This window comes from Callospermophilus lateralis, chromosome 16 (assembly GCF_048772815.1).
Source record: "Callospermophilus lateralis isolate mCalLat2 chromosome 16, mCalLat2.hap1, whole genome shotgun sequence".
Taxonomy (NCBI): domain Eukaryota; kingdom Metazoa; phylum Chordata; class Mammalia; order Rodentia; family Sciuridae; genus Callospermophilus; species Callospermophilus lateralis.
The window spans coordinates 84,375,260-84,399,722 of record NC_135320.1 but is presented as its reverse complement, the minus strand read 5'-3'; the positions used below and the strand labels follow the sequence as shown (position 1 = coordinate 84,399,722).

At 44.6% G+C, this 24,463-nt stretch overlaps 1 protein-coding gene across 3 annotated transcripts in view; it reads left to right on the top strand.

Annotated features, from left to right (window-relative positions):
• The window catches only part of Zfat (zinc finger and AT-hook domain containing), a 175,787-nt gene that overhangs the window by 86,669 nt on the left and 64,655 nt on the right, over window positions 1-24,463 (top strand). For all 3 annotated transcript variants that reach the window (XM_076836095.1, XM_076836092.1, XM_076836094.1), the window contains 2 exons: window positions 217-390; window positions 16,735-16,823. In XM_076836095.1, the coding sequence (XP_076692210.1) occupies window positions 217-390; window positions 16,735-16,823 (263 nt within the window). The remainder of the gene's footprint in view (window positions 1-216; window positions 391-16,734; window positions 16,824-24,463) is intronic.

Here is a 24,463-nt window from a genome sequence, read left to right as displayed (position 1 = left end):
GGCAGGCAACTTGGCTGCCCAGCAGGAAAGAGCATCCTTATGTGAGGGACAGGTTGGGAAGAGCCTGGCACTGAGAGTGTGGAGCGTGTTCAGGAGGAGCCAGTGTGCCTCCTTGTTCAGATGGACACTGTCAATGTAAATCTGTTCCTTTGGATTCATACACACACATATGCAAGTGTCTATGTGAAAATGATCTATACTTTTTTCCCCTGGTAGGTGTGAAGCCCTTCAAATGTTCTTTGTGTGAGTATGCAACTCGTAGCAAGAGCAACCTCAAGGCTCACATGAATCGTCACAGCACTGAGAAGACCCACCTGTGTGACATGTGTGGCAAGAAATTCAAATCCAAAGGAACACTGAAGAGCCACAAGCTACTTCATACTGCTGATGGTGAGCCAGCGACCCCAGTGGGGCTCTGTAGATCTGTGGCTTGAGACTGACCTGCCAAGCCCAGCAGAGGCTGTGGTGTCCCTGGGGCAGGTGCACGGGGGTGGAGGAACAGAGATGGTTTTAGAGAGTGGATCTTCCCAAGGTGCACTAAGGTCCTGGCCTGCCTTTCTTTGTCCCCTGCCTGACTTCCAGAAGGTGCAGGATAAACACTCTGGGATGCAGGTGTGACAGTGAGATGTCGGGGAGAGAGCTTCCTGGAGTGAGGCATCCTCAGAATGCCTTGAGGTTCAGAGAGTTTCTGCCTTCCTTAGCCACCATTCCACCTGGAGCTTGGGGACCCAAAGAGGCAACTCTGATTGCACCTGGCTTGATTTTTTAAGCTTGTGCCCTTTTTCATCCAAGCCACATTAGGGCTCCTGTGTTCAGTTCAAAATGAGGCTCAACCTAAAGACTTGACTTTGTGAAATATACCAAGTGGATTCTTGGTTTCATTCACCCCTTGAGAACCACTGGCTGATTATGTGTGTGCCAATCCTGATGGTAGATTCTCAGGGTGCTAGTCTGTAGGCACCATCTTCCCTGTCTACATAAGAAGACACCTTGCCTCTATTCTTGCAGCAGACTCCTACCAGCTCTCCCACTTCTGCCCCAGGGTCCTCTGTCAGGATAGGCCACTAATTGTGCTGATTTGCTTTCATTCTAAGTCAAAGCTCAAATCCTCTCCAAGACCCAGCTCCTGCCTTCAGGGAGGCTGAGATGTGGTGGGTTGGGGGCTGGCGGGGAGGCCACAGTGAGGATGAGTACTGGAATGTGGGAGGGCCTCTGGAGCCCTGGGGACCAGGGTCAAAATCTAGGAGGGTGGAGAGGCCCAGCACTGAAATGGGTCCCCTGGCATGGGCTGGACCCAGGAAAGGAGATTTGTTCTAAGAAAAAGGCAGCTAAACCACAAAAGGCTTTAAATAACTCTAATTTTTACTTAGAAACCCCATCTGTATAAGGGACTTGTGAATACTCCAGATCTATAAATTTTACTTATAAAATTTTCCATAATTATATACAAAAAATAGAGTTTCCTGTGAAGGTCAAATTTCTCCGCAGTGATCGTTAACTTCAGAACTTAAGGGATAGTATAGCTGTTAGGTCGTGCCTTGTGTGCATGTTCTGAACATCAGTCCTGTAGTGTGGATCCTTGGCAGGAATTGGGTTGAGCTTGAGGGACTGAGGGGAGAGGCTGTGGGTTGCCTGGGATTCCGCGAAGTGATTGGTCAAGGGCTTGGTGAAGGGAGAAATGGAGTCAGAGTCATGACTGTTAAAACTTGTACAGTCCTATCTGCATACGGTCATCCATAATCAAAATAAAAACTATGAGGGTTAAGCAGCCAGGTGTGATTAGTAAAGGCATCAAGGCCATCTGTTGAGTGTGAATTCTGTACCTCCTCAAGCAGTAGCTTTACCTATCTCTCCTCTGTGTCAACATCTCAGCAAGAATCATGTTTCTTGATGTTGTTGCACATTTCTTGCTGAAATCCTCAGTCATGAAGAGCAGCTGTCCCCAGAGCCAGGGGAGTCTGGAGTGTTCCCTGCGCTGTGGTAGCAGGGTCAGGAGGCATTCATGGGGACTGGAATGGGCACAGTGGCCTTAGGCGTGGCTGGGGATCTGGGCTGTGTGGAAAAAGGCTGTGCAATGGCCAGGCTGTCTGCTCAGGTGGGCCCTGGATCACCAGTGTTGCCTTAGAGGGAGGATGTGAGAAACCCATGTGATAAAAGAAACTTTCCTCACTGGGGGGATAATTATTAGTTTATGATTTTGATAATGGTCTTAAAAATCAGTAAAAAGTAAAGAGAGAGAGAGAGAGAGACAGACAGACAGAGACACTCCTCTGGAGAGGAGGGGTCCAGGGCTGGTGCCTGAGGGAGTTGGGGGTTGTCTTGACCCTTTATAGATTTCTTCTTTATGCCTTTCATCTCATGCTCCCTCCTTCTTTTATCTTGCCTATGTGACCAAAAGGTGGGGATGAACAAAAGGTGAAAGGAGCCACCCTGGGCATGCCTCTCCCTATGTTCTACACCTGCCCAAAAGGTGGGAAAGGAGCTGCACAGGGGTACTCATTAACAACTGCTTGCTTTGGGAAGAAAGTTCCCTGGAGAACTTTCTTGATAACAGGTAGGAGGAGGGGAAAATGCTCTGGGGGTATTAGCATTTTATTTCCTTTCGAATTAGACCCCATCTTTCTGACCCAATCATTCATTATCTACACTGATTATCTGTCCTTTAGGGAACCCTTACTACTGTAATGGGGAATGGGAGATGACCACTCTAGCTGCTTCAGGCTGAGAGTGGGTGATGTGGGGTAAGCAGTTTAGGTTTTCCTTTTAGGAATGTTATATAAACCCTAACTCTTTATTTTATTTGTTTATTTTATGTAGTGCTAAGGATCAAACCCTGTGACTCACAAGTGCTAGGCAAGCACTCTGCCACTGAGCTACAGCCTTAGCCCTTCAACCCTAATTCTTTTTAGACTAGTTTCTTTAAAGAATAAAACTTAATAGACATAAGAAATTATCTTGATACATAAGAAATTATCTTGATAGATAAGAGCAGATTGCAGAAACCCTTATTACTTTTAACACATAGAGGATTAAAGTTTTGGTTTATATCAGTACAATAATATTTGACTTTAGGAAAAACCTTGAATAGCTTTAACAGATTGTATCAATTATAGCCACTTAGTCACACATAAAACTTTTTGAGATTTACCCTCCAGTAACCTTCTACAACTTAGATATGCTATAGCTTTTTACTTTACTACACAAAAGACTTTCTCATCCAGAAACATTTCTTTTTCCTTCTACTTTCGTGCTAAAATATATTTCCATCCCTAGACCTTTCTTCTGTCTCTTTCCTAGATGTTGACCCCTTTTTAAGTCACATGTTGAAATGGTCCTTGTGAAATTTCTGAATTTAGACAAATTATTCTATTTTAATAAGATGAAATAGTTTGTTTTTATATTACTTTAATTGAACCTCAATTGAAAACTTTTGTACTCTTTGTATGTTTAATTATATCTAATAGTAACCTGGTTTATAGTGAAGACACAGAACCAAAGCATTTGTAGGCCTTTTTCCATTTACCAATTTATGAAAACACATTTAATGTTTAAATATATTACCTTCTGGAATTTAAGAAGTCAAGAGTTGTTGATTTTATACTTAGCAGATGATGTTTTAGAACTTTAACTTTGCTAACAAACACATTTATGATTAATCCCATAGATGTTAAAACTGATTTACTAATTTTTAACAGTAAAAACCAAGATAATAGACAAGTTTAGTTAAAAGTATTAGCTATCTCTTCCCTGGTTGGAGCAAAATTCTGGAGGCAATAGATATTACATTCTAGACATTCTATAGAAACTAAAACTCTTTAAATTGTTTGACCACCAAGAAAAATTTGTGAGTTAATAATTTTAAAGACATATTTACTCTCATCTGTTTACCTAATTTAAATTGAAGTTTTTTTTGAAGTTACGTGAATTGGAAGGTATTTGGTCCATTTCTCATTTAAATTTTGATTTATGAGTGATCATTTATCTATATACCAGTTTTGAAACCATATACATGATGTGTGGACACAAGCACATATGTAGACACAACAATACAATACATAGGTATGCACATATAAATAAACATTCAGGAAACAAAGATGTTGTAGCTCTTTATAGGTAAATCTCCACAGGTTGGAATACCTGCTTCCTCAGGTGTGAATACCTGCTTCACTCATTCATGCCTGGTGCTTTGTCTTTGACTTTGGTGGACATGATAACCATTCATGTTTAGAACAGGTGTGTGTGTGTGTGTGTGTGTGTGTGTGTGTGTGTTGCTGAAGATTGAACCCAGCACATTCAACGTGGCAAGTGCTCTTCCATTGAGCTCATTGCTAGCCCTTAAAGTAAAAATTTTTTGAAGGCATTTCAAAATGAATCAAATTCCATGTCAGTATCTGCGTGTGTAACTTAACTGAGGTGACGATATGAGCAATCAGATCAAGTTTACACCTGCTCACACAGTGCCACTGGCTCTGACTGGGGGAACCAGTTGCAAACCTTTCCGACTTTAAAGCACCTTCCAGTTCCCGGATACTAAAATGTGAAAAATGTGTTCGTCAGAAGTGATGAAGTAGATAGTTGAAGAGCCAGCATGACCTTGTGGGGTGGGAAACACCATCGTCCTCATCTGCAGAGAGAGACACACTTGCCTCCATTCTAGCAGCCACCTCCTGGCAGCTCTCTCACTTCACTTCCAGGGGCTGTTCTTAGCATAGGGCCAGTGACTGTGCTGACGCAGAGGTCAAGGTCCCACTCCAGAGTTCATCACCTTTCTTGTATCTGCGCTTATTTCAAGTCAAAGCCCAGATCCTCCCCTAAGCCCTAGGTGCCCTGCAGCCTGCCCACATGCCCTCTGCCCAGCTCTCAGCTCACCTACATCTTACACCTCTCGGACCCTTGCCGGGTACGCATAGGGCATTGGCTGGAGACCTTCCTCCTAGCTGGAGAGTTCTTTTCCCTTATCTCAGTGGACACCCCGTCCCTGCCCTTTAGGTCTTCACTGAAGAGTCCTATTCCAGGAAAGTTCCTCCGTAGGTTCTCCAAGGGTGTAGAGTCTCAGCACCCCTCAGCCCTCCACATTCCCTTGTTGGTTTTTCTACCTGGATTTTCTGTTGTCTCAACTATGGGAACTCTTCTGCCAAGACTTCATGCTCATCCATGTTGCTTATCGTTTCTCCTAGGCCTCTCTCAATGTACTCTTCAGTTTTCTGAGTCATGATTTTTCAGTCTTCTACTAGATTGTAAACTCGATGAGCAGGGATTTTTGACTTAACTACATTTTCTTTTTTTAATCTCTTAGTACCTAGAACAGCACCTGGCTTATAGTACATGTCTGTGAATTTTTTATAGAGTGAATAAATGGAAAAAATGTAAAATACCCTGCATAAAGTGATTGGGATATAATAGTACTCAAAAAGTGTCAATTATTTCATCCCATTTCATCTCTCAGATAATTATGTTAAATCAAATTCTTGTGAATTAGATATTTTAAAATATGGTTGAGGAACCCACTATTAAATGAATCTTCTTGGGCATCTTTTAATGAAGTAAAAAGGAATTGAATAATTACCTCTCCTCTACCACTTGCAAATCTTAATTTTTCACATTTAGTGGCTTATTTAAAGTGATGTATCCCTGTTTATTGCATTTCTGTTTCCCAAAGGGGCTTATTACTGTACCTTAGGAAGGCCATTCTGGGTGAAGGTTTCACTTAAAAGGTTTGCCAGGCAATATTTATAGAGAGAAATGGATCTGTAAAGGGCCTGATCAAATACTTTGCATCTATGCTAACAGTGTGCAAGGATTTAATGCAAAAATTATGTTGTAACACATTTTCCCTTTTTGACTTTAAAAAGGCTTACACATGATGTAGTCTGGGGGTTCACACGTGATTTTGCCCACCCACGGCCACCGAGGGAGCTGAATTGTGCAGCGCTTGGTATCACATGATCAAACGAGAATTCTCTAATCATGCAGTGAAAAGCTTTTGAAGTTGAGGGCTGAATCCTTTGGGTCTCCACTTCCTCCAGTCCAACTTTTCCTCATACACTGTAGTTAAGAAGTTTCCTGGTAAAATTTACAAAGAAGAGTCACCCAGGTTTTAAGCACTCTTATAATATGTAATAAATAGACAAGCGAAGAGTTGAGAAAGGAAATCAGGTCTGAGTGGAGGAAGCATATTGTTGCCTTCACATCTTCAATTCATAATAAAATATACCGTGGCTACATGTTGAAGTAGTCTTGGAAGAATAAGTGTGGAGATTTTACCCCCTCCCTTTCCTGTCCCTTAAAAAGCCAAATTACTCTGGGGGAAAGTAGCCCCACTTATCCCGTGGCCACTTCTAAAAATCTGTCTCAAGAAGCAGGAAGCAAATGGTTCCTGAGCAACCAGCCTGCTTTGGTGAGACAGCCTCTCTGCAGCACCCTTGTCCCCATCCTTCCTCCCGCTCACCTCAGCAGAGGGCTAAGGGTGGGTTGTGAGTAGGGCCGCTGGATGAAACACTGTGGGTTTCTGTGGCTCGTCTCCATGGGCTTGTGTCTTTATGATGGTGGGGGCGGTGGGGCTGATTTCAGGGTCCCATTTAATAGGTGCCTTCTGTGTGGGTCCACTTGCACTGTCTTTGACAGTTTTTTCTGACCAATTGGAAATAATTGCACCCATACTATAAAACACACTGTGCAAGCTTGGTGGGCAGATAGCTCGGGCTGATTTACAGTGAACCATCGAGCAAGACGTAATTATTTCAGATTCGCTCGGGTGGAGGGGTCTTGGGTGCAGATGTGAGCTCAGTGTCTGTCACTTTAAGTCAGCCCTGGCGCCTCCTCCTCCCTATTCTCCTACCTGGCTCTGTGCCAAGTCTCATGCAGATCCATTCCTCCTTGTATCAAAACTGATGTACTAATCACAGAGAATTATCAGGCAGAGTCTGCGGTTGCTTGAGGTTTGACTCCTGAAGTACAGAGACTTCTGAAACTGTATTTTTGTTGCCATAGCTATTCCTGTTCTGATTCTCCATTGCACACGTTACCATAGATGCTGGGACAATATAGTTGTGTTTTCAAAGCGCCCATAGCAAGTTGCTCCTTGGGTCTCCTCCGGGATGCTTCCTTCACACTAGGTGGTGAACCTCTGCATGCTCTGTAGAACAGTAGATTCAGGAGGCGGGCCCTGTTGGAAGGCCTCCTGCCAGGATAGCCTGGAACAGGTGCTTCCTCACCCCTGTTGCGAATGTGTTCCTGCGACTGCTGAACAGATCACCCCAAATGCAGTGGCTTAGAACAACAAAAGTTGATCATCTTATAGCTCTGGTGGTCAGCAGTCCAAAGACCAGGTGTCTGATTTGGGGTGGGGGGTGATCTTCCTTCTGGAGACTCCAGGGCCATCTCTTTCTTCATCCTTTGTAGCATCTAGAGCTGTCTGTGTACTTTGGCTTAGAGCCCCCCAACCCCTCCTGCCCCTGCTTCATTAGCACATCTCCTGGACCTGGACCCTCCTGCTTCCCTTGGTGATTTCAGTGGGCCTACCTGGCCAATCTGGGATCCTCTCCCAGTTCAAGATCTTCAACTTGATTTCCGTGTGAAGTAGCATGTCTGGGTTCCAGGGATCAGGGCCTGGATGTCGGTGTGCTGCTGTGGGGCATTATCTGCCTACCACCTGGGATGGGCTGGCACTAAGCAGGAGCTGGAGCCTAGCTGCCTGGCCTTGGTTCTGGAGGCCACGGTCCTCACATGCCCAGCGGCTCTAAACTGTACACGTCAAGAGGGAATATCCGCAGCAATGAATCCATATCATCAAAGAAAGATCAAAGTTCTCCTCATTCAGATGTCTGTCTTCAGGAAGACATAATACAATAGACAGTACTCAAAGAATACCACTGTTGAAAAAGGGTAAATGTCAGTTTCATTAAAAAAAAAAAAAGTGTAGTAAGTTTTCTGAAAACTGCTGGAAATTTACTTACTTTTTCAGTAAGCCTGGATAAACAGTTATAGGAGGCACTCTCACTTTTATGCCTCTAGTTGTTATTACTAATAACAGTTTGAATTTATGGTAATTCTTCCTCTCAGTACTTTAGTGCCCCTTCAAGTTTGAGGTTTACATAAAGTTTGCTTTTGCAGTGATGGTTGATTTAACAGTCATTTCAAACAAGTGGCCTCAATCAGAAGGAATTTTTCATCACCATCTCTTTGTTCTGATGGAATTCTAATGCCGCAAGCCAAAGGTGACCGGTGAAGATTTTCCTCCCATTCCATTCCTCCTTACTTCTGCTTAGGACTCTATTTATAAAGTAACTGAACAGCTGGGATCAGCTTCATGGAAGCTCATGGATCAGGTGAGGTTGTGTAAAAAACAAAGGAAACAACAGGTTGCCTGTTGGACCTGCTGTTGCCACAAGGTGGGGACCACCTTAGTCCTGGAAGCAAGGAGTGATTGCCTTTATTTTCAGGAGCAAAAATGGGGACTCAGCATGTCTGTTCCATGTGGGTACAACTCTGGAGTTCCAGGCTAATGCAGGTTCTTTTGGGTTTTGCTTCTACTTGGAGATGATCCAGATGGAGCCTGGACATAAGCGAAACAGATGCTCTGCTGGCCCCTGCCACAGTGCCTCTGTTGTGGCCAGTCCACTACAACTCATGGCAGGATGACCTTGGTTCCCTTGGGTCTGTTGTGCCTCTCTTTATCTAACCCAGCACAGGATAATAAGTATTTCCATTCCTTCTTTCTCTCTTCCTACCTCTGAATCCCTCTCAGCCCTGTCCTCAGAGGGCAGTCTGAATAACTGTCCCTGAGTAAGACCTAAGCAAGAGGCAGAGCGCAGGATGATGGGACTCGGGATCCTGTGCTCTTTTTGCTGTCTGGAGACACTCAAATTTGGCCAGCTTCCGCTTGCCAGCCCAGGCAGTGCCTAGGAGGTTCGAGGCTGTGTAGGTTCCTCAGCTTGCCAGGTACAGGACAAGGCTGAGGAGTTCACGTTAGATGAGGGAGGGGGCTGCTTCCAAAATAAAACTTGAAAGCAGAGGCTTTGCACAGATGGGTCATGTCTTTTTGAGAGAGAACGGAAGTAGAGGAGAAGCAGCCCCACATTTGAGGGGCCACACATTTTTGAGGGAGATTGGAGCTGCTGGTGAAGGCCATATTTTAGCAGGAGCTGCAGCACCTGCAGTGGACACCTGAGCCACCTGGACACTCAAAGGGATGCCTGACTGAAAACCACAGGCTATGTCATGCTGAGTGTATTCTTTTTCTTTCCATCTCTGACAGCCGCCTGAGTAATCTGCAAACTGTCATGCAGTCCTCAGACTTAATCTTTGAACTCCACAACAAATCTTTTCTTTTTTGGATGAATTTTGGTGCCAGTCTCTGAGCACCTTCTGGGGGAAGGTGGCATGTTGTGTTGTCATTACTTTTACCTTTTTAAAATGGAAATATCATATGCTACACAGAAGTGCTGATTTATAAGTGTACATCTCAACATAGTATGACCAATGATGACCACAGCCTAGGACAAGAAGCAGAACACTGCCAACCCGTGCAAAGTAGCGCCTGCCTTTCTGGAGGATTCTGCTCTGAGTGCTAGCACCATCCCTGGGCCTTGCCTTTCTGTGAGCTTTGCATAAACTGACCCATGTGATGTATGTTCTTTGGGGCTTGGCTTCTTCCTTTTAACATTATGTTTATGAGATTTGTCTAAGTTGTTGTGAATTGGACTTTAACATCCTCTGGGCCTCTGGGTCAAATGACATGGATTTCACAAGCATCTGAGATGATTAATTCTGTGGTTAGAGACCGAGAAAGCTTTGTTCTCATACCAGCTTTTTCTTGCCAGGGCACTGTTTCCTCAGTGAGCCTGGCTGCTTTCCACAGGAGTGCTTCTCGAGACAGGGGTGTCTCAGCTGTGTTGTCCTCCTGACTGGCAAGACTTGGCTTAGGGCCACTTGTGACCACTTACAAAAGTTAGATCCTGCCTCACCAAATAAGACTGATCACCCCAGACATCATTCATGGTTAGGCCAAGAAGCCGGACAGACAAAGCCCTGGGAAACAGGCCCAACCCTTGCAAGCAAGCGAGCACATGAACCTTCAAGTTCAGGAACCACTGGAGCCATTGCCTTGAAAGACCTGTCTTATTGCCTGCTTTCAGTGCGGGTGCACACCCTGGCCTGCCAAGATGGGTGCTCATGATCTGGAATGCTGTTGCATTAGAGCACAGACAGTAGACATAAGCACCTATCCGACAGGCAAACCTAACATGAGCTAGCCTTTACAATCCTTTATTCACATTCAGAGGCAATGACTATACAACTATGATGAGGGTTAAATACCATTCTTGTCGCCTGAGGCTAATAATGTAGCTATCCTTTAGCTGTATAGTCCGTAAATCACAAGTTTAGGCTCTATACGATGTTGCTTTAAGGTGGTGGTCCATGAGTAACTTAAACCATCTCCTTACTTTTGGATAAAATGTTGTTTTCTCCCCATACCCTCATTAGTATAACTTAGAGGGCAGGGGACTTTTTTGTATATTAACTTTTCCTTCTTTTGGATTCCTTCCTTGGGACCCACTCCCAGGAGCAGGTGGATGTTCTGCTTTGGCACTTGTAACTGTGTGTTGCACCACCAATTTACTTTTCAAAAGCACATTTCAGAGATCTGGAAGTGTCCCATCTAAACTTTGATTTTTAAGACCTCATGTTACTAAAAATACTTGATTTTTAAAGTTTTCTGGGTATCTAGTCTTACTGTGTTAGAACGTGTATTTATTTGGAACTCTAAAGTCCTGCAGGTGGTATAAAGGCTGGGTGAACTCCTGTTCATCAAGCACAGTAGCCTGCGTTCATCGTGCTGTGTGGCTCTGTTCTGTCACTGGAGCTTCTTCTATTGGTTAACTCTGATGTTATTACCTCTTGAGGCAGCTGCTTGGTCTTGCCTTTTTCTGTCTGGTTAAGTTGTGTGCCCTGTGCTCTTGTCTTCTCTGGCTGCCTCAGCCACTGTACTTGCTGGAGTTCTTTTGGCTGGTTGACAGAAGCTATTTAAGGAGCTGGAGTGGCCAGGAGGCACGTGCTGTGAAGGTCCTGGTGGCCTTATGGACTCTGGGTCTTCATGTTTGTGGCATCTGCTTCCCAAACCTGTCTTGCATCCTGTCAGTGCATTTCAGCTAAATATCCCTTCCTCTCGGGGGCCCCTGACCTGCTTGTCCGGGGGCACACCTCACCCTGCCCCCTCATCCTCCACACCAGTCCGTGCCCTTGGTCATGGGTGGGGATTCTGAGTTACTTGTTGGCACACTTGCTGCTTCACATTTAGGTGATAAACTCCATGAGGGCGAGGGCTTTGTGCTCCTGTCCCCTCTCATCTGCCAGGGGCAGGTGTGGTCCTGGCACGCAGTGACCACTCAGCGATGCTTGCTAGGAATGAGCACAGCCATCCAGGTGGCCATCCGTACTGCCACCTTGCCCATTTTCTGCTGCTGTTTCCTCTTGACATCCTTTCTGTCTCTCTCTGCTGTCTCTCCTCACCCCTCCTGCAGACTGGCTTGTCCTCTTGTTTGGTCCACAGAGTGAAAGGACCACTGGCTCCTGACTGTGGGCTTCACCTCTGGACAGTTCCTGCGCCTGGTCAGCTTGGCTCATTTGTCTACTGTGGTCTGATATCTGTGGCTGGAGTGGCGGATGGTGGGCAGGGCCAGTGACACCCACCAACACGGTGTTGGTGGTGGGAGGGAGAACATGGAGACTCATGATGGGGGCACTCCCGTGACGTCCACCAGCCTGCCTCACCCTTCGTACCTACTTCCCGGAGAAGTACATAGTCCTTGCCCCACAGTACCCACACCTTGTGAGGGCACCAGCCAGACCAGCCGGGGGCCATGCGCAGCCTCTGCATAGCTGTGGGCAGCACTGACCAGCAAGCAAAACAAACCTGTCATGAGCTAAAATTCCAGTGAGTGAGATGGATGATAAACATGATAAGATCAATAAAAATGCTGTATTACAAGGGAAATAGGAAAATATCTCAAATGTAGAGAAATTGAGATACGAAGTAAAAATGTGAAATGATTCAGTTTCAAATATTTTCATAAAAATATATAGGTCAAAAATGGTAGAAATGACTCAGTAAGGGAGGATGCAGGATGGCTCTGAGGGGATGCGGTGGGAAGCAAGGTGTCATTCCAGTGAAGACCTGGGGAGCAGAGCAGCAGACCATGGGGGACCTGGGAGGGGCGTCCTGGGCACTGGGAACAGCCAGCACAGGCCTGCTGTGGCGGTTGCGCTACGAGCTGTACCCGGGAGCGGAGCGGGAGCGAGTCCACCTCCAGGGCCCTCCAGCAGGGCTAGCTGAGGGCTCTGCTCTGGAGATGAGGCCTCCCTCAGCTCTTTGGTAGCCTGGCTGCTTACATGCTCCCGGCTTCACAGGCATTGCCTCCTGCTGTTTCCATCTTTGAGCTTTAGGCTGGCTTAATTAGAACTGAATCTTCTGATTGTCTCCAAGAATGTGAAAGGGAGTTAAAGGCACTGGGCACTGCCAAGTGGCCCTGGTGGCCACCATGGGGAGGGACTGCTGCTCCGTCCCCTATACACACCTGGCCTTACTTCAGGGGCTGCCTTACTTTCAGGTGTCCAGGATCCGTGCCTATGGCCATCCTCCTACCAGGCGGTGTTGACGCCCCGCTTTTTTCTGATGAGATCTCTGCGTAGCAAAGAAGAATGAGCCCAGGGTCATACAGGGTGAGCTGGACAAAGCCAGACAGAGCACTTACATCCCCTGCCACTGATCCCTCAGGTGGCCCTTTTGAATGGACAACCATTCTGTGCAACAAGCCACTGTTGTGTGTGAGTGGCACCAGTGTGCCCATTGCAGGTTGTTTTGGTCAGCTTTTTATTACCATGACCAGGAGCAACTTGAGGGAAAATTTAGTTTGGGCTCATGATTTTGAAGGTCTCCATAGGCAATCAGCTGTACTGGTCTAGGCCCAAGGTGAGGCAGCCAGGAAGCAGAGGGGTTGTGGAAAGGGGAAGATGAGCCCTTCCAGGGTAGCCTCAGTGACCCACCTGCTCCAGCTATGCCCCACTTGCCTCCAGCTACCGCCCAATTAACCTGTTCAAACAACTGTGGACTGATGAGGTCACAGTTCTCATTATGCAATCTCTTTACCTCAGAACATTTCTGCATTAATAGGAGCTTTGAGTGGGGGATACCTCACATTCAAACTGTGACACTGGTGTAAATTGTTTCTTGCCTTGGGGAAGTTGTAAGGCACCAACATTAGCTGAAAGGACCGTGTGACTGTCAACAGGATTTTTGCAGTTGAATAGACCAAGGTTTAAATCTGGGCTCTGCCACGTACCACTTTGTGACCTGGCAAGTTGTTCAGGTTTTTGATCCTAGTTCCTTAACCATTAGCACCATTGGTGGGCAGTGCTCCCTGATTCGCAGACTTGGGTGCACAGTTAGACTGTGTGTGTCATGGGCTGGCAGTGTTCACAGTGCCCAGGAGGTCAGTAGGTAGAACTAGCCAGGTACAATGTGTGAAAAGTGAGTGATTTTTAAAAATCAGTCTCTGTTTCTTTTTTATAATTATTTTCTTTTGCTTCGATGCTATGTGACTTGCATCCACAGGCATGTGACATTCATCTGTTGCCGTTTGAGGTCACTGCAGCCGTAGTAAATGCTAATTTTTCCTGTCCACTTTCCTGTATTCTCAGGAGTCTCTTGATAAGAGTGCAACCTGATAATCTCACGTCCTCTCTCCTGCATTCCATTATTTTAATTAGGCAGCAGCAGATCATGTCAAGTGCTCCCCCAGGCCTGTTTGATCAGGGCTGTTGGGGGTTGCTGAAAACATTGGCAGTGTTGAGGCTCCTCCTCTTAGGAGCACTCTTCTTTCCTGTCTGCTGTAGAGCTTGGAGAATCGTATATCGGCCAGGCTGACTCCTGATCTCGAACAAGGCAGCTCCATTTACGCATTTCCAGTCTCCTTTTTTAGCACTTGATCTTTTACTCTTTGAGCTGAGTGTTTGATTATGAGTGACAAAATATTTATCACCTCTGAGAATGGTTCTTCCACTTTCCTCCACTCACTGTGGTGGTGAAGGATCCAAACACCACTTTCCTCAGGCTGCCTGGCCCAGGGATGGTGTATTTACATGGTGATTCATGTATCAGCAGAGAAGTGTGCGTGAATGAGGTTATACTGATGATGTGTAGAAGTGTATGGCCTTATGTGCGAGAAAAAAAGACACTGTATTTAATAGAAGGTTTTAGTTGCTCTCTGATGATAACTTGTATGCTTCACATGTGCAAAATTTTCCCACGTTTTGGACGTGGAGAATCAGTGAAGTCTAATTTGTGCCTGGAATGATAGTTACAATTATAGTATCGATGTTTATACCATTTGGATTTTGTAATTTTGCCCCCTGCTTTTATCAAGGGTGTTTATTCATGCAAGATGTACAAACTTTCCTCTTTGTTCCTTGCCCAGTTTAGTTTAGTAAAATGCATGGATATGTCCAGTCTTGCATGCACACAAGTCCTGGGGTCACCAAGATGAGCAAAATATGGTTCCTGCCTGTGGGCAGTTTATGGCAGCCCCTGAATTGTAAGCAGGTGGTTATAGTGTTGTACAGGGAGACCTAGACTGAGGTATATAGCTGGTTTGTAGGGGCTGGCTTTTGGCCAGACAATGTCTTTGCTAGAGAGATGTTGTTCAAATTGAGTTTTGAGTTAAAGTAAAGAATGGCCTGATGCTGAAAGACTGCATCCCAGCCATGGAAAATGTCAGCAAAATCTCAAGGGTCCGAGACCGCAGAGGTAGGCATATAGTTATGAGAGGTGAAGTAGCTGTTAACCAAGCTCATATACAGAGGGGACAGGCACAAGAGGAGGTCACAGAAAGAGGGGGTTAGTTCTGATTCTGGAGGACCTTCTGTGTTGTGCTCTGGAACTTGAGCTATCTGCATTTGGGCCTGTTGCTGGTTATGTGTGGTGGATGATGGACAGTGGATGGCTGGATGGTGGATCGATGGGAAGGTCTCACAAAGGCAAAGACACCAGCTTAGGGGCTCTTGCGATTGTCTAGGAAAGGAATGAGGAGGATCCAAACCAGTGTGAAGGTATAGAAACAGAAATAGACAAGACATGTTGAGTAGTTAGGACATGAAATCAGATGGTGAAAAAAATAAATACATACAGTGAAAGTTAGGGCCATAACGATGCTGAAAAATGCCACCAGGTATCTGACTTGGTGGTCATGTGGGTGCTGAACTGGGAGGACTGGAGCTGGAGCCTATTTGGTGAGGAAGATAACAAGTCTACCTCAGGACGTTTGGAGCAAGCCAGTAGAGTTGGATACTTAAGTCTCGGGTTTGGGGAAGAGATCAGAGTAGTGTACACTTTTGGCATCAAAGGATTATAAAAACCTGTGGGGGACAGTCATATGCAAGGATGCTTGCTGAATGAAAAGAATAGTTGTATGGCTGGAACACTGTGGAACATCATGGTGTAAAAGAAAGTGGACATGAACCATCTCAAAAATTCTCAGAATGAATAGTCAGAGCCCCAGAGAGGTGGAGTGTCATGGGTCCAAAGAGATTTCCGGAGCATGGACTGACAGCAGTCACTCTCAGTAGAGCTGTCCTCTTCAGTCAGACCTGAAAAATCCACCACGGGCTGGGCCCCCTGGAGCTCACTGGTTACCTTGGTGAGAATGGGGTTTGCAGCCTGCTGCTGGCAGCAGACAGTTTTGGTTGGATTCAGGGGTGCGCAGCTGGAGAGCACAGAGGTTGCAGCTGTAGACGGCCACACAGCTGGCCTGAGAGGGCAAAGAGGAGAGTGCTCAGAAGAGCCAGTGTTGCTGGGAGCCATGCTGCAGGGAGATAGTTGTGTTCCCAGGATGCTTGTGCCTTGGGAAGCTGATGGTGAAGGGTTTATTGCTATGGGAAGTAGGACATATTTCTGTTTGGATGCATGCATTTTATTGTTGCAAATGGAGGTTTTATTTACACTAATCAGGAACAAATAATTTAGTATGCCTTGTATATCCATTAATTTGTTTTACATGTTGGCCTGTTCATCCCATTATTGAATATTTAAATATCGCTGAAACATTAATCTTCCCGAGAGAGCGGTGCTTTATACTCTCTGTAGTCTTCTTTCTAGCATTCCCCCAACAACGCTGTTTACACTCCTAGCAGCTTTAGCAGTTCTGTGACACAAAGCTTGCTGCTTGAAGAATGTCATTCTGCAGCTTCCTTTGATTCTCAGGATCCCATCTGAGTTCCTGAGTGAGATGCTCAGGCCCTTGACATTCTAGCCCCCAAACCCAGGCTCAGCTTTTGACTTCCTGCAGACCTCACCCTCAGGGTTCCAGAGGAAGATCCAGCTGCTCCATTTTCTTGACTTCTAGCTCTCACCTATGTGTACCCCTCCTCCTCTTTGCCCTCTCTCCAGGTGGCTGGGCACACCCCGCTCTTTCTTTAGGAGCCTGCTGAGTGTCGATGTGGGGTTGGGAAATTCCTGGTGGACCTGGCTGTTCCTTCTGCAGTGGCGGGCTCCTTTTCAGTCCCACCTGTCGAAGACTGAGCATCCTGCGTTGCATCTGTACACTTTCTTCCTGTCCCCACCTGAGATGCTGGCTCCCACTTGGCAAGGGACACCTGCATGTACCCAGTTCCATGCCTGGCCCTCATTCACATGCAGGGGCTGCAGACTTGGTCCTCACCTTGTCCTCCGCTTCTTTCCAGGGAAGCAGTTCAAGTGCACAGTGTGTGACTACACGGCAGCCCAGAAGCCACAGCTGCTGCGGCACATGGAGCAGCACGCCTCCTTCAAGGTAAGGGGACGTGGGGAGGTGAGGTGGAGGTGCTGGCTGGAAATGACTGCTTTTGGCCATCACCTTTGCTTTTCAGGCCCTTTGTCTGTCACACATGGAGTCCAAGGAATGCCTCGGTTTCCTCCATGCTCTCTTTCTGGAAATTGTGGCATTTCTCTCTTCCAAGACTAGGAACAGTGTGTGATAGGATGCAAACAGAAGACAAGGCTCATTTTTACCATAAAAACAAAAAACAGTGATTTAGAGGAGGGAGTGCAGCTTTAGGGATATATATTTGTGTCTTCAGATCTGAATTACTACTGTCAGTGTATTACCTGGTGAAACAGGTGTGATGAGACCTAGCTGTCGGGACGTTTGAGAGCAAGAGGCATAGCCCTCCATTGACCAGCATGTGGCAGGGCTCCGGAGATGATTGCCTTCTGTATTCTTTTATTATCTCCAAATGACATTTCCTTAATATAGGCCACAGTATCCACGTGGTCACTGCTCACGGTGCAGTTACTGAGCATCAGAACTGTGGTCCAGTAATTCCTTCTCTAAAAACGTCTGCTTATCACTTAGGGCAACATCACCCTTAAAGTCACTTCTGCTGCTGCTCCTTCTGATGGTCTACACAGGGGGACATGGCCTCATCAGGATCTGCAAATGAGTTGCTCTAACATGATTTTTGAAATGGTGTCTACTGTGAAATCCCAGAGAATCTAAGGTGTGGAAGGGACCGGGGGTCACCACGCTCACAGTTTGCATTTATTGAGCATCTCTTATATGCTGCTACTATGCCAGGATCTGGCCACTCAGATCTTCCCCACGTAGGTACTGTCACCCTGTTGGAGAAATGAAGAACCTGAACAACAGAAATCAACTAGTGACCCTTATTCTTTTCTGTCATACACATCTCCTCATACGAAGTGGCCATTGTCACATTGACTCACCCATGCTCACCACTTGTGAAGTGACAAGGACCTTTCCCAGCAGCAAGCCCATGCCTCCCTCAGAGCTACCTGCGAGACATGAATTCTCATGCTTTCTCCTTTTAGAGTTGAAGAAGTTAAGTGGCTCAGGGTGAAGGGAGGATATGCTTTCAAAACCCAGCAGTGAAGGAGCTGGCATTGGCCTTCATCTCTCACCGTGGTCCTGTGCTCTTCTTCTTGCATCTTCTCAGTTATTTGTGCCCGGAAACAGGGAGAGGACTAGAAACAGGAAGGCCATTGCAGCCTGTTGCTTATGTAGCTGCTTTTGGCATCTGTAATGAACACGGGTTCTTAGGAAGGACTCACGTGTCATCTGGGAGAGTGTTGCAGTGTCTAAATTGGGGAAGGTCTTCAGTGTTATGCACAATTTGTATACAAGAAAATTAAGAGTTTTATTTCATATTTCACAGCTCCAAGGTGTGTTTCTTTGAGAGACCCCAGCTTTTCTGGATTAGTGAAGTTATTAGCTAGAAAGTAGAGAACCAAGACAGCCGTGGCTACACGGATGGGGAATGTGGACCCAGCAGAGTCAGTTACCACCACAGCTGCTCAGCATTGGCAGGCTTGGCTTCCAGGCCGTGGTTTTCAGTGTGGACATTTCTCTTTCCTGACCAGACCCAGCTGAAGCAATGTTTCTGCTGTGAAAACCTGACTGTTTTCTTTCCAAGATTGTGGATCCTTTGATTCATGTGCAGAGGAGGAGGATTTGGAGATGGTTTTAGTTAAGTTCACTGATGTGTGGTTATGACTTTTTTCTGCTGTCACACAGTTGGTGTCCAGTAAATTGGGCCTGGAGCTGCTATGGCTGAGCTAATTCTGGGAAGATTCAGGCCTGAGTGAGGAATACTGAAGCCGTCCTTAGTCCCTTCACCCTATAAGTCAGGGAACTTTCCTGTGCTGGTTGGTTTAGGTGGTGTTTCCCAGTTAATCAGGTTTTACATGACAAAATGAAATTGCTCCATGTGGAGCACCTCATTCCACACAGTGGCTATTGTTCTTTCCCTGTCTTCTCTCCTTCCCACCCCTATATTTGCTTCCTTTGGCTGCTACAATAAATTACCACCAGTTTAGTGGCTTAGGACAGTATACACTTACTATCGCACAGTCCTGTAATTTAGAAGTCTCGCCAGCGTCTCACTAAGATGGAGTCAAGGTATTGGCAGGCTGTGTTTTCCTCTGGCTGCTCCAGGAGAAGAGCCATTCACTTGCTCCCTTGCTTCTACGGTCCACTTGCCTTCCTCAGCGAGTGGCCCCTTCCTCTGTCTTTCAAGCCAGCAACATAGCATGTCTTGGCATGTCTTCTCCAATTCGTCTCTGCTACGGCGAAGACCCTGTAATGACACTGGGCCCACTCACATTCCCAGGGTAGTGTCCCCATCTTAAGATAGATGATTAACAACTGTATTCCACCCACAGTGTTAATTCCTCTTTGCCATGCAAGGTTCCCTGTTAATAGGTTTCAGGGATTAAGACGTAGACATCTTTGGAGGGGTACTATTCTGCCAATGATATTCCTCCACATTTTTTCCTTTCACATCTACTTTATCATAGAACATTTTCATCGAGGTTAGGAAATACATAGTATTGTGTTAGCTCTTCATGACTGTAATGAAATACCTGAGTAAATCACCTTAAATGAGGATAGATGTACTTTGGCTCAGTTTAGGAAGTTTTGGTCGTTGTCTCTTGACCCCATTGCTCTGGGCTGGGGGGTGAGATAGATCATGGCAAGATGGGTGTGATGGAGCAGAGCTGCTCATGTCATGGTGAAGCAGAGAGGGAGGGAGGGAGGAGGATCCGGGGACAAAATACAGTCCCCAATGGCATGCCCAGGACCCACTCCCTTCAATTAGGTCCCACCTCCCACAGTTTCCATCTCCTCCCAGTAGTCCTTTCAAAGTATGAAGCCATCAGAGGGTTAATTCAGTGATAAGGCCGGAACCCTCATGATCCAGGGACTTCCCAAAAGCCTCACCTCTGAATATTGCTACACTGGGGACCAAGCCTTCAACACATGAGACTTTGAGATGCTTTCCAGATTCAAATCATAACAACATGCATACATATTCCATGAAAGTATTAAACATTACTAATAAATCAAGTTTCTTTGGCCTCAGAATCCTTAGATACTGATGTACTGTACTTGGTTTATAAGATGAAACCAATTAGCTTTTCTAGATATAGATATATAATTTGCAATGTGTGTTTGTGACACGTTTTTATGTTTATTTTATTCTTTTAGGCATACATGACAATAGTGTATTTTGACATGTACATGGAGTATAACTTATTCTAATTAGGATTCCATTCTGTATGTTCACTAAAGATGATTTTGAAAATGTTTGTTGATTTATTTCCTTATAGACTTCTTAAATGCATGTTTTGGATGTGGCTGAAGTTATATAGTGCATGCAGATTCTTTCTGCTGGAGATCACAGCATCAGCTTGATATCCTGATGAAGCTCTGCTGGAGAAAGTGGCTGGCTGAGTGTCCAGCAGGTTTGCTAAGAATACTTTACCTCAGAGTCAGGTAGATAATCTCCCAAAGACAAGGCTGGACTGTTAATCGTAATGTTGCCATTTTACCATCATCTCATAGGCATTTCTAAAAACATTTAGAAACTGCTTTTAATGGCTGCTTAAGAGTAAGTCTCACAATTAACCATGCTCCTCATTTCGATACTTTGGTTGTTTCTGGTTTTTCTGTTAGAAATAACCCTGCACTGGACATTTTCAGATTGAAAGCATTTCTGTGTGATCCTAAAATCTAAAGGGCTATGAAACACAGAATGAAGCCCCTTAAATCACTGGACTTTATAAACAGTAAAGATGTTAACAGGAACTTCTTGCAGCTGCAATTAAAATGCGTTCCCTAGGGTGGAGCTAACACTTTCAGTCCTAGAGAAGGGCCAGAGAAGATATTGGGCAAGATGGACTGCTGCTGAGCCAGGGATCTTTAAAGAGAAATGGCTTTTTCCTTCTGTGTAGCTGTTCGACTCCTTGCTTTCTTGTTGATAAATGAGTCTGCAAGCTGTTCTGTAAGGCGGTGTGAGCGATAGAGGGGGATTGCTTGTGGAGTTCTCACCTTCCCTCTGCTAGGCTCTCATGGCCCATGACTGTTGAGAGGAATGTTCTCAGTGACAGTCGCCTTGCACAAAAGTGAAAAGTGCCTGCTTTAAGTAAAGCTTTATCTTTTCAATTAAAGAGGATATGCTTCTTTTTGCTACCATGTATATGTCATTACAAACTAAATCTGAGGGTTCATTTTATCTTCTATTCACTTGTGAGGCTGGATTGTAATTATTGATTCTGAAAAAAAATAGTTGTGCTATTTTCTTTCTGGTCATGAGAGACATTGAGGTTGGGGAGCAGGTACAAAGAGAGAGGGGTGGGAGGCAGGAAGGAGAGAAACAGACGCATGTCAGGTCGGCTCTTATCACAGCCCACACAGAATGCTTCTTCCATTTTAGTTGGTTTGGGTCACTCTGCCTCCCTCATGGGGTTGCTTGGGAGCTTGATTGATTAGCTCATTCATTCCAGGAAATGGCTAGATTTCTTTTAGCATACTTGTTAGATATCGGTCTGAGAATAGTATTTTAAGATAATACTTTTCAAAAGCCAAGAAGAAAGTATTGAAGAGCTGGAATTATTCTAATTTTCCTGTGGTGTTGGCTTTATGTGTCTTGCTATTTTGAATGGTTGTCTTGTATAAGCAGAGGGTGGGAAAAGCATAGGTCACCAAGAAGGAAATAGCTCTTGGCTACATGATGAAACACCCAGCTTCACTGATAGTGCGGTTTTACTTTTCTTTTTACTAAGATTTTATTTTTTACTTGGATTGGCAAACATTCAGAACTTTGAGAGCACCCTCTATTGATGAGACCTTTGAGGAATCGGCTCTTTTCATACACAGCTGATAGCTCTGTAAATGGCCTACAACTGAAAATGGCCATGCCCCTGTGGAGGTCAGTTTGGCAGAATCTCTCAAAATTGCAAATTCATATAGCCTGACTTAGCATTGACACTTGTAAGAATTTATCTTCTACAGATACAAGTAGCAGATTTGAAAAATATATCTACATATGCATAACTGTGTAGTTATATATCTACATATGTATAACTATGCAGGGCCAGTTAATGGAAACAACTGAAATGCCTAGGCTAGGGTAAGGGCTAAATAGAAATGGGGCGTCCATACACTAGTATGCGCGCAGCCACTAAAAAAGAGTACCAAAGCCCTGGGCTTATTTTATACAAAGACATTTATCATATATAATGAAGTACAAAAAAGGAAGGTTAAAAAGGGCAAAACTGTGTTGTATTACTCATGTTGCTTTAAAGGCTTTACAAGAATTTATAAATAAACAAACATTTCTGTCAGTGTTCATCCCAACACCCGGGAGGGGCGTGAGGGTGGGGCAGAGGAAAAAAAAAACAGGTGAAGGTTGAAACTGAGTAGATGGAAGGACAGGTCTGTGTAAGACCTAGCTGTGTATAATTTTTGAACTATATGAATTGAATGTTTACCTATTCAATAACTTTAAGTTAAGAGCAGCAACATTTAAGTAAAAGTGATACCTTAGAAACTACCCAAAATCAAAGCAGAGTATAAATATGTTCTCATTCATCTCATCCTATGGAGGTAGTGGTAAAATGCCTGTGAGAATTTTGGTGAGATTCTGTTTGGCATTTGAAAATCTCAGAGTAATGAGATCTTAGAAAAGCATAGGATTTAGAACCAGATAAGGTTCAGTTCCTGGCTGTGCCGCTTGCAGGCTGTGTTTATTTAACTTCTTTCTATATGTTTTATTATCTGAAAAGTGCTGATGGTGATCTCTATCTCCTGGAGTTGGAGGTATTAAAGGGAATATAATTTTTATGAGGAAATGATACAGTACATGGTAACCTGGTGGGCAAGCAGAGAAAGTTGGCTCCTCTTTCCCTCCCCTGTCTCTTGAAAATTACTCCAGTTTCCCAAAAGAAGTGAAGCAAGAAGTATAAACCAGTCTGATCATGTTCATATTCTTTTTGGTGAGATTAAATTGTGCTTAAAATACACTAAATATTTTTCTAGGTGTTAAGTTCTCCTCTTTATTTGCTTTACACACTGATGCCATTTTACTTTGTAGAGGTGTTGGGGTTGTTGGCTTTGGAGTTAGGCAAACTGGGGTCAAAATCTGGATGCTGCTACCTACAAACTTACTGGTTGACCTTTGGGGTCCTTTTGCCTTTGAATAGCCGACTCCTTTGGAAAATGCAATGATGATATGGGTGTTTCCAGGACTGCTTTAGGAGGAGTTGCCCCGAGGAAGCTGCCCAGGAGGAGTGTCTCCATTCAGTGTAGGCAGGCTTGGCCTCCACCCTGCTGAGGCCACTCTCCTGGAGGAGGTCCTGGGGACACCTCAACTTGCCCTCTCTGTGTAGTGCCGGGGGCTTTCTTCTTAAAGGCGTCTGGCCCCTTTCCCACCACACTTGCTCTCCTCCAGCTCTAGTCAGCATTGGGATCACTAAGGGCTTTTGGCAAATGTGTGCATGAGGGCTTCTGAACCTCTGAACCCAGGAGGGCCCAGCCAGCTTCCTCTACCCAGGCACTTCCCATGTGGTCCAGGTGTGGGGCTCCATGGGCCACAGTCTGATAGCTATTGCCCTGCATTTGGAACTTGGTGAAGAAAGGCCCTGTTCAGTTATTTACATTTAAAATGTGTTCTCATAAACAGCGTAGAAGGGCATCTTATTTGTGTGTGTGCCCACATGTGTAATCTTATATATGTGTCTGGGTAACTAGTCTGATAATCACTACCTTTTACTTAGAGCTCTTAACCCATTTGTCTTTAATGGGATATAAACATATTTTATGTTTGAATTTAACAGTACCATCTTGCTATTTATTTTCTCTGTCCTGTCAGGTCTTTTCCCCCTCCTCTTTTCTGGTTTCTTTTGGGTGAATCATATTTTTTCATATCCCATTTTATCTCCTCTATTGACTTTATATTTTAGATGTTGATGGATTACAGAAAAGTTTGAAGGCTATAGGAGTGTTTTTCTATATCCCACACCCAGTTTCCCCTGTTGTTGCCATTTGATATAAACATGGTAGATTCAACAACCGATGAACCAAAATTAATATGTCGTTACTAACTAAAGTCCATATTTTGTTCAGGTTTCTTTGGTTCTTACCTAATCTTTTTTTCTGCTTTTGAATCTCAGTAGGCTACCATATTGCATTAGTTGTCATGTCATTTCAGGTCCTGTTTGCATTTGAAAGTTTCTCAAAGTTTCACTTTTGATGACCTTGGAAATTTTGAGGAACCCTGGTCAAATGTTGTATTGAATATCTTTTTGGGGGGATATTTTTGACATTCAAACTGCATATGTGGATGTGTGTGCTTTTGTGGTTGCTGTGAAGATTACATTATCTTTATTTTAGCATAGTCTTGTTTCCCATAGTATGCTACTTCATGAACAGTGTCACTCTAGTTCATATTACTTACTCTCCTCCTATGTTTTTTCTCTTGTCAAATATATTACTTATGTTATAAACTCCTCAATACAGTGTTGTTTTTTGCCTTAATCAATAAATATTTTAGAGATGTGTCAAACATATACATGAAAATATAATTTTTAAAAGACTTAGAATAAAAAATAAATAAAATTTTAGAAATTAATTTA